Source organism: Limulus polyphemus, unplaced genomic scaffold (assembly GCF_000517525.1).
Source record: "Limulus polyphemus unplaced genomic scaffold, Limulus_polyphemus-2.1.2 Scaffold1703, whole genome shotgun sequence".
Classification (NCBI taxonomy): domain Eukaryota; kingdom Metazoa; phylum Arthropoda; class Merostomata; order Xiphosura; family Limulidae; genus Limulus; species Limulus polyphemus.
The window spans coordinates 199831-210132 of record NW_013667313.1 but is presented as its reverse complement, the minus strand read 5'-3'; the positions used below and the strand labels follow the sequence as shown (position 1 = coordinate 210132).

The 10302-nt window shown below is 32.0% G+C and overlaps 1 protein-coding gene across 11 annotated transcripts in view; it reads right to left on the bottom strand.

Moving 5' to 3' along the window:
- The window catches only part of LOC106464628 (protein Daple-like), a 142667-nt gene that overhangs the window by 28984 nt on the left and 103381 nt on the right, over positions 1–10302 (bottom strand). For all 11 annotated transcript variants that reach the window (XR_002611793.1, XM_022392361.1, XM_022392362.1 and 8 more), the window contains one exon: positions 1046–1130. Coding sequence is in view for 10 of the 11 variants with exons in the window: in XM_022392361.1 (XP_022248069.1) it covers positions 1046–1130 (85 nt within the window). In the remaining variant the exon portion in view is untranslated. The remainder of the gene's footprint in view (positions 1–1045; positions 1131–10302) is intronic.

The following is a 10302-nucleotide window of genomic DNA, read 5'->3' as shown; positions in this document are numbered from 1 at the left end:
CTATGAACATTGCTCAACATCATGAAAATTAAACCTTATTTTCAATAAGCAATCCTGAAAAATATTTGGGGGTGCTTAACTTTTTTCCAGGTGTATATATACATAATATACCTTCTACACTATTTATATTATAGCTGTTTTACATTTTGTGAGCACGAATAACTTATACATCACTTTATTTACTTTCTGATGGCTTGTCTTTTAATATATACACATTCTGTCTATTTTTCAAATACTTCACAAAAATGGTTGTGGTCTTTACACACTAAATTTCCTCCAACATGATACCATACCATGTTTAGTTCTCCTATTATTCTACATCATACAATTTTCCTTTTCTTTAACACAAAAAATGTAACACAATTTCACATTAACCTTAACTATACTCCTTCCAAGTTGCAACAACTACATGCTAAAAATAATATGCTTTCTTCTGGCATCTCCAGAAAAGATCTGTCAATCACGAACAGTTTTGTAAGTTAAATTTTCAAGTGAATTGCTGTCAAAGCTTCTCACTTGGCCCATTACAATAAGCATTTGACCATTACCAGCCAGAGATTCAGACTTCCATACACCTGTTTTTTAAGGCCAACTAAAACATTCAAAGAATTCTATCACATTATGTAAAAATTTTAAATTAAAGGCTTAAATATGTAAATTTTTTCTATGTTCAATTGCTTTTATATATTTTCAGTAAAAAAGCAGAGAATATTCTACAGTTTGGAGAAGGCAAAACAAAAAGATGTACAGTTCATCATCTATACTAAAAGCCTTATAAAAAAACACCTAGCCATATTTAATTACCAAAAAGTTGCCTCTGACACTGAAAACAGCAGTATTCAATCTTAAATAATTAGATATAATAGTTCATCAACAGGCATGAAGATTGCTAAAACTTGCATAATGAATATTTATGAAAACATATACACATTTCTATGCCCCTTCCACAGTTTTCACTGAAAGCTAAAACATTTTTTTTTGGGGGGGGGGGGTGACATACAAGTTAGAAACATCTTTTTGGCTACTTTTCTAAAGTTACACTTACCTTCTGCTCAAGGTCCGACATACTGAATTTTAAGTCTGCTATCTCCTGAGCCAAAGAATTTGGTGTCATGGGATCTTTTTTCTTTCTAAAATAACAATTACAAGAAAGTTTGAAAACAAAAATCAAGAATACATAGTATCTACAACAACAAAATGCAAATTATTACTACATAAATAAGTATTACAATATGTTTCAAAGAAGACTAGTAAATGTTATAACTATCTATTTTAAAGTTGAAATTCTTTATGAATGTGAATGTTACAATATGTAAGACTGTGTGTATGAAATTTATCAGTATGTCAACAAAAGCTTAAGTATATGCATCTAGTCTTATTCAATAACTGGCCATGAGAAAATTTTACACAGTTCCCCAGTTATATTTTTGTGACACTAAACCCGAAAAGTAAATCTTATTCTCGCTGAATACCCTATAGTGATATATGTATTGTGCTCTAAAACACTTAAGAGTATAAAACTGCAGACTAACTGAATTAAGTTTCATTAAATATGTATTCAACAGTTTCTTGTGAATAAATGATTCTGCGTGAATACTTATGTAAGGAAGCACATTATGATAATATAAAAATAGATAGGCAAACAATGATTTATTAATATAAGGAAAAGTTTTATTGATGATGTAACATACTACATATGTTTTGACAGAACATCTTCTACATGAATAGTTATTAGACTTCTATGGTACTGTTTTCTCCAACAAATATTTTATCCATTAGTATTAGTTCTAACTTCAAACATCTGATGATAAAGAACAAAAAAGTAAATAGTTTTTAACTTAAGAATGATTTTCATGTTCAAGTATCTAACTACATCTATTATAATAGCAACCACTTAAAGTGGTAACTAATAATTTTGTTGTGAATTCAGTCACAGCTTGTGGAAAAACAGTTTAATGAAATATTCTGGTTTTACTAAATAATGTGTTTTTTTAAATGAAACATATACAGCCCCAAAAGCACCTGGATGTAAAAATTACACCACTCGACAGAACACGCATCACATTACATAAAAAATGTTACAATCGGTAAATGACACCCGCTCTTTATACTATACTTTTTTAAATATACAAATGATTTAAGAACTTTCTGTTTTACTAGAAAAACAGTTGCTAGTTATATCTTTCTCAAAGAATTATGTTTTTTAATGAAACATGTATGGCCCCAAAATAAACTGAACATAAAAATTCAACTACTCAATGCATCACATTAAATAAAAAATAGTTTACAATTGTATCTTTCTCATAAAGTTATTGAATGGTAGTTCAAAGGTGAAAACAATAATAATGAAAACATTCAGGATGTTATTGCATTACAGAAAAAAATGTAAGTACTAATATACCACTACCTATAGCCAAGTTTTAGTGGTTAAAAAAACATTTTTGTAAAGAAGCTTTGGTAATAAACTGTACAACCACTATTACATATTCAGTAAATTACAACATACAATTAAAATTAAACCTTTATTTGAATGCTTACATACATAATTTCATTTCTCACTTGAACATACCATAAAGCAGTGTTAAACAAATGTAGCAAGGTTGCAGACTGAGAGCTTATAACTAAAACTGTGCTTCCATTTTTAAACTGAAATGATAAACTAGTTATACAATGGTAAAACTGCAAAATATAGACTAATTTTCACCATAGAATAAGACAATATTTATTTTATGTTTAACACCGAGATGTTATATTGACAAGTCAAATAGATATTCCATGCAAAAGTACTTAAGTCAGATATATAAAACAAGTAGAAAAATCTAGAATTGGACAAAAACATAAAAAAAAAGTCATGATGCCAAAGGTCATGATGGAGGTTCCTGCACCTATACAGAAATGACATTTCATGACTTTTCCATGATCAATTTTTAGAAATTCAAGGACCATTTTTTGTGGGTTACACAAGAAACTGCACTAGATGTATGTTTTCAAATGGAAATATTACATAAATATTGGTAAATAATTGAGAAAAGGAAGTAATATTTTTATTACTGATTTTGCAGTGTTCAAATGTAATTGAACTGTATTAAAATAAAAAAATTAAAACATAATTAAAGTGTTTCAGATTTTCTTGTTTGATAATTTATATTTATTTATTTATATTTCTTCCTTCTCTTTTACAACTTTCCTCTGGAAAATGGCCACTGTGGAAAGATTTAAAGTTTCTTTTCTTTTCAGCTTTCTTCTGGAAAATGGCCACTGTGGGAAGGTTTAAAATTTCTTTACTTTTCAGCTTTCTCAAAGTTTTCATCAGCTATTGAAAGAAGTTGCTTAATTTCAGACTAATGTCTGGTCTTCTTATGTTTGAGATCTTCCAGTTCCAATTCACTTTCTTCAACCTTTCTCTTGCAATCTTTATGTGGCTTCTGCTTTTTGGACTTCTCTTCTAAGTACATTATATACCTTTGTCTTGCACTTTCAACAAAGGTAAGCATTTCCGTAATTATGTTTACATTCAGGACATTCCCAGCTTGTCTAATGTGGTCAATTATGACTATCTTAGCATTGTCTATGTCGGTTTTCTGTAACATATTCTTTATTTACAGAAAAAAAACATTTCAACACTGGCCTCACCATGAGACAGGGAAAGGTGAGTTTTGCAAACTCTCCAAAGCATCTGCAATTGTTTCTTGTCTGAAAGAAGATGAAAATATAGAGTATCCAATCTGTTCTCCTACCTCTGAAGTATACAAACTTGTGAATCAGGCAATTGCAGGGATGTCACGAGAAACCCTTTGTACTGCCTGAGAATCCCCTGACAAGACCAAAGAAATCTGCAGCCATAAAAACAACATCAGTTTATCATCCTAGAATTATGTGAGAAGAGATTCAATTTCTGTGGCAACTGAGAGAAAAAACTGTTCTTTAGGGATGAAGAGGTGGGTAATAACAGCTTCATAATTTTAATTTTGGTGGTAGGGCTCAAGATTAGCAGGCGTCCAGGAGCCAATGGGCCATCAAAATGCTGAAGGGCCCCTAAAAAGTGTCTGCTAGGAAGCCTGTGTGATCCTTTAAAATCAAATGAGCCATTACATGTTTGACCCCACATAAACTGATCTAAGCATTTCTTAACCAAGCAGAACTTTTGACAAACCATGAATGGACCTTTTCCAAATTTACAAACATTTGTCAGTCATGTACAATTCACAAACGTTGTCACTATGAATGCCTGTGTAATGAATGGTTAGACCGAAGACGTGTACTAGCTGTGCTGACGTACAATGTATACAGCATGTATAGCCTATCATGCCTAACACGCAGTGGTACATGAAAAATTCCTTGGTACGTATTTTGGTTTGAAAACTTTCAGGTCTAGAAAGGGGTAACAAGGGGTGGTCAGAAACTGTAATTTTCTATTCACCCTGCTCATAAAAACATTGGTTCAACAACTAACAAGGTTCCAAAGAAATTAAGCTTTAAGATTTTTGAGTGCTTTGATGAAATAATGTGGACCTTAATGTTGCTGAAGCATGAGAGACTAATTCATAAGCATGGTTGGTGAATAAGGTATACAAGGAGAGTTGACACCTCATAATAAAAATCAGGGACAAACTGAAGCAGTGGGGAGCTGGAAACAGGAAGTTTGTTGAAAGAAAGAGAGGTTGAAACTGAAGAAGGCTGCTCACTTAATATGAAGGATTGAATATAAAAGGTGGCTGTTGACATTGACAAAGCAGGCTGCTGGTGTGCAGATTGATGGAACCAAAACTGTACTAAGGATACCTAGTTCAAAGTTGACATGAGTTGTATAAATAAGAGTAATAATTAGAGTCTGAAGCGATTGATTAATTAATTCTTGATAGGGAACAAATACATCTAAAACTAGCAAAGACAGTAACATTTAAATAGGCTTTGATTTATTAAAATTGATGGCAAAAAATTAAATAGCTTTGGTTGAATTAATACATAAAAAAGGTAATTTAAATTTTGAATATAGAATATGAAGTGTAGAGGTCCTTCACTGGGTGGGGATCTTAAGATCCAATGAAAATAATTTTGCTGTGGGGGAAAATGGGAAAACCCCGAGAAAACTAGCTTTCACTGATCAGGCATCAAATATTCTACTTCATCAGTGCCTGAATTATTAAGGGTTAACTGGAGAATACAAAGCTTTTTCACTTTTTTATTTCTTTTCCTAAAAAAAGGCTATAAAGCTTGGGATTTGGATGGGTTGAGGGCTACATGTCACTTCTTGTACCAAACTGATAATGTATTGAGTGATATTTGGACCTTAAATGTCGCATAATGAAATACAAGTGTATGGTTTAAGGAAGGGATTAGGATATCATTGACAATGAGATTGTATAATTTGTGCTTAACACTGACCCTTGGGGGACATCAGCTTCAACCATGAAGGGCCTCGAAGTCACATTGTAGATCTTAACTTGAGCTTTTGAGTCAGTAAGAAAACTGGATATCCAGTGTACAATAAGGATGGGTACATGACTATCTGTTAGTCTATAGCAAAGTCTGTTGTGCCATTCAGAATCAAAGGCTTTTTTGGATATCTAGAAAAGTAGCTATGGTTGTATGCTTTCTGTTAAAACTGAGATAAATAGTTTTGGTAAGTCTAACAAGGTGGCCAGTGGTTGTCTACGTTTTCTGCCTGAATTCTTTATGTTGTTAACCCTTTGATTGCAATGACCCTTTAAACCCCTATCTGTGCATGTCATGAGATTTTACTGAGTTAAATTCAAAATTGAATCAAACCACTTTACTATAAACATATATTAATGAAATTACTATTATCAAATACGTTATAATTTAAAGTTGTATATTATCTAAGATTTATTCCTTTATTTTAAAATAAAAAACTGAAACAGCAATTAAAACTGCAGTTTTTGCTGTCACATAGTTAAAATTCTCAAGTTTAAAAAGTCTTAGACAATAAACTATGAGCACCTAATACAGACTGTTGGTATAGGCGGTTAAAGTACAGTTCTAACTGTCTCTTATTAGCTGGGGGAAAACTTCCAAGAATTTCTACCCGTGTGAAACAATATTCTAATACTTCTAAGTTTAAGGTCAGCCACGCCCACTTGAAAAGTCAAAGCTCTGTTGTCAAGTGACACTCTGAAGTTGAATGGTATGTTTATAACCAATAGAAAGAGCAGATTTCGCACTATTCAGTTATAGTTTGAAGAAACCTCTACCTCTGTATGAAAATAAGCTTAGTCCATTGTTCTCTTGAGGGGTATGTAATGTTTGGCAAGTGTTTCTTGCCTTACATGTATTAGTTTGCTAAACAGTTAGATTGCATTTAGATTTTACATTTATATCTTAATTAATTACGTATTATTTGTGTTTTAAAATGTTTATGATTTTTATACGTTAAACTTGTTGTAGTTTGGCTTACTAAAATGTCTAAGCAAGATGGCATCATTCACATGTGCGAGCGTAAGTGTTTGGAATCTGTACAGGTAAGTTGCCCTATAATAACAACAGAGCACTGCGGGGACATGTTGACGGTGATGGGATAATGAATAAAAGACAAAGAATTGGAAAGGAAAATTAAAAATAAACAACAAGTGAAAAGATAAAAACGCAAAATTATGCATATGACAAAAAGAAGTTTGAAAACTATTCTACAAAAATTTAAAAGGTATATACATACTTCCATTTCTTAACTTTCAACATTTCATTACACTGTACGTTGATGATGATATCTGGAGTTAATGATATCATAGAGAAAATGGAAAACAATATATAAACATTTACCCTAAAAAACATTTAATATTCATTTAGGAGGTTCTAGAGATTATGCAAATAAAATGTGAAAACTATAAGATAAGAAATAGTATTTTTATACTCAAAATGAAAATCACATTGTATGTGAACTATTGAGAGTCTGAGTGCAAATAACTACATTGAATAATTAATAGTTTATTATAAATAGTAGAAAAAATCAAAATTAAATATCTTATTTTTCCAAAACTACATAACCTTAGGAATGTTCAAGTCAAATTTAAAACTATTTCATCAACTAGTTTCATTTTTATAAAGAACTTTCACGAGAGTTGCATACTTACTTACAATGTAAGTAGATCATAGTCAAAGAGTTAATAATATTGTTGGCTTCTAGGTAAGTGTTTAACCAGTTCATGATTAATTTCTCCATCAACTTACCAAGTGTGTTTAGCAAGCTAATGGGTCCGTAACTGCTGGTATTAGTTCTTATTTTTCTTGGGGATTACCTTAATAACAGCTGATTTCAAAATAGATGGGTGATATCCTGATAAATTATAAATTGTGACTAAGTGGGTTATGATTTCGTTGGATAGTTTTCAGGATTCAGTTGTTAATTCCATCCTCTCCTGAGACTTTGCATTTTATTTTCCCAAGGTTAATTTTGATTTCTGCAAAAGTTCTAGAGTAGGTATACAAATCATTAGAACCACAAATTTGTGAAATAGAAACCAGGAAGTTCAGTGAAAAAAAAGAAAAAGGTGTTGATAATTAAAAATGTGTTAATGTGAGATTTGGGGTTACGAAGGTACTTTCAAAATATTGAGAAAAATGTTCAGACTGTTTTTTATCGGTAGTGGTATTGTTGTTATTATATTGTACTTTATTTATGGTGTTGTTTGATTTGTTGTTCATGATAGATTTAAATTTCCATCAGAATTTGAATAGGTCGGGTTTGGATTTATCTAATGATAGGCAGAAGTATTTCCACTTATCATGTTCTTGCTGTAATATAAGTTTCTTGGCATTAATGAGTGGTTTAAGTGTAATGTCAGAGCTTCATATGAAGTCGTGTCCGAGTCATTTGCAGGTAATTATTAATTCATGAATTTTGAGAGTACGTTTCCAGGATCATAGGTCAAAATTTGTTGCTCTGCTAAGCATTGTTTCTTTGATGGCTTGGGTTACGGGATTGAATAAGTCAGAGGTGTAATTATCAATTTCGGTTTGGATGTTCATAGCTGCGATGTGCCTTGTTTTAAGGCTACATGGTTCAGGACTACATGACTTGTGAAACTGACACATGAAAATGTTAGCATGCTCTGCATTGAGCACCTGGGAAACATTCTAAATAGTAATTGTGAATGAAAGAGGAAATACACCTGTGGAAAAAATTGTTGCTGTCCTATGGACGATGTGCTAGAATGCAATAAAAATGCTTTATGCCAAGGAGGAATGAAATGTGATACTTGGAAAAGACAACAGTGGGAAATATTCAGGAGTCACAAGTAGCTACTTTTTGTGCTATTTTTAATACATCTCAAAGATTTTTAGTCTAAATTTAATGCAGATAAAGTTTAGGGTAAAACAATTGACACAACGTCACACTAAGCATTATGATTATATGTTGTACATAATGAAAAATCCCAATCGGCACAGTCATGAGGAAAATACACCCAGAGTAAACATGAAAAAAAAAAGACAGAAGTCTCAGCACCAGTTCATCCAGCAACCATTATTAGTACTGAGCATTATCCTATAAAAGCTTTTAATTACCTTATATCAAGCTTGGTTCTAGTTAAGAAAAAGAAGGCTAGTTTTGAGGTAACTTTGGGCTATAAACACTTTATAAACATGGCAACACTGTGACATGATTTAGAATTTTTGTGCTATCTAACTAAACCTGTCATGTTCAATAGACTATACACACAGACTTGGACACAATTACTTTTGTAGCCATTCTCACAAGGAAAACAATAAACATTATTAAAACCACAGGGATCAAGTTCATTTTCACAGATATGTTTAGACCTATGCATGACATTGATAGAGGCATAGCCTACAAAAATTATAATGAGCTGCACTAGATCAAGCTAGATTGAGCCTAGACCAACATTTACTAGATCTACTAACTAGGCCTAGTAAGATGAGATAAAACTATAATGGGCCTACATTATACACTCCAAGACAACACTATCAATTTAAGATAGTATACTCTGTTTAATATTAGAAAGGATCAGAACATGATTTTTATAGGTCAGTGGTATAGCACATACATCTCATATATTATACAGTATAAGTAATAAAGTATATATATGGAATTTATATATATCTACCAGCAATAGTACCACAGATTATATCTTAAATAAAAAGCTCAACCAGATAGTTCAACACCAAATATATACAATTACAACCCTTGTCAGTTCATTATTATTTTGCAAGACAAGTGGAATAAAAGTAAACTTATAAAAAAAAAAGCATTCCTCTGATCTATATTTTGCTCCTAGTCCTGTGTTATTTTCCTCATTTATATGTAAGAACAGCATTAATAAGATATCAGCTGCAGTTCCTTTGAAGTTCAAAGGTCTAACATTCTCAGCAGCTGTGAGACTAGTGTTCTAGTATTTACAAGACGTATTATCTTATTATCACTCACAACATTTGTGATCAATATGCATTAATTCTAATGTACTACTTCCAAAAAACATTTTTAATATGGATGTTTTGGAATTCCCTTAAATTACATCATCAGTGTTAATATCTCAAAAAAAAAAACATTACTTCATAATATTCAAACAACAAAATATTGGCTTAAACTTACTCTCAAGCATGAGGAAAAGCTTCAACAGGCTCTAAGATATTTTAAGAATTGTAAAGTCATCTCTGACACCACTTCTACAGAACTTTATCCTGCAGGTTCCCACCCTGGTCTTAGGTATGGCTTACCATAAGTACACAAAAATGTTTAATCCTCAGACCTATGCTACCTACTCTTTTGGTTCCCATGCCTATAAACTTGCTAAATATCTTGTACCTGCATTAAGCTCACTAACTAAGAATGAAGTTACTATTAAAAAATCCTTTTTCCTTTGCTCAAGAGATACACAAGTTTCTTGATGCAAACCAATTCATTATGACCAGCTTTTATATTCAGTCCTTATTCATTAACATCCCACTTGATTCATTTGTAGTTAAGCACAAAACTACACAATGGGCTATCTGTGCTCTACTCACCACGGGTATCGAAAACCGGTTTTTAGCATTATAAGTCCACAGACACACCATTGTGGCACTGGGGAGCACATCCCACTTGAGGAAACAATTAAATAATTATTAAACAGTTATTCCCTACCAAAAATTCTCTGTACTCTAACTGTAACCAACAAAATTCGAACAGCTTCTTAAATTGACCCTCAACAACAATCACTCATTTTTAATGGTCATCTTTATGACCAGATCGACGGAGTGGCGATGGGATCACCTCTAGGTCCGATCCTTGCAAATATTTTTTTAATGTTATTACAAACGTCAATGGCTGGATAATTGCCCCCTTTCTTG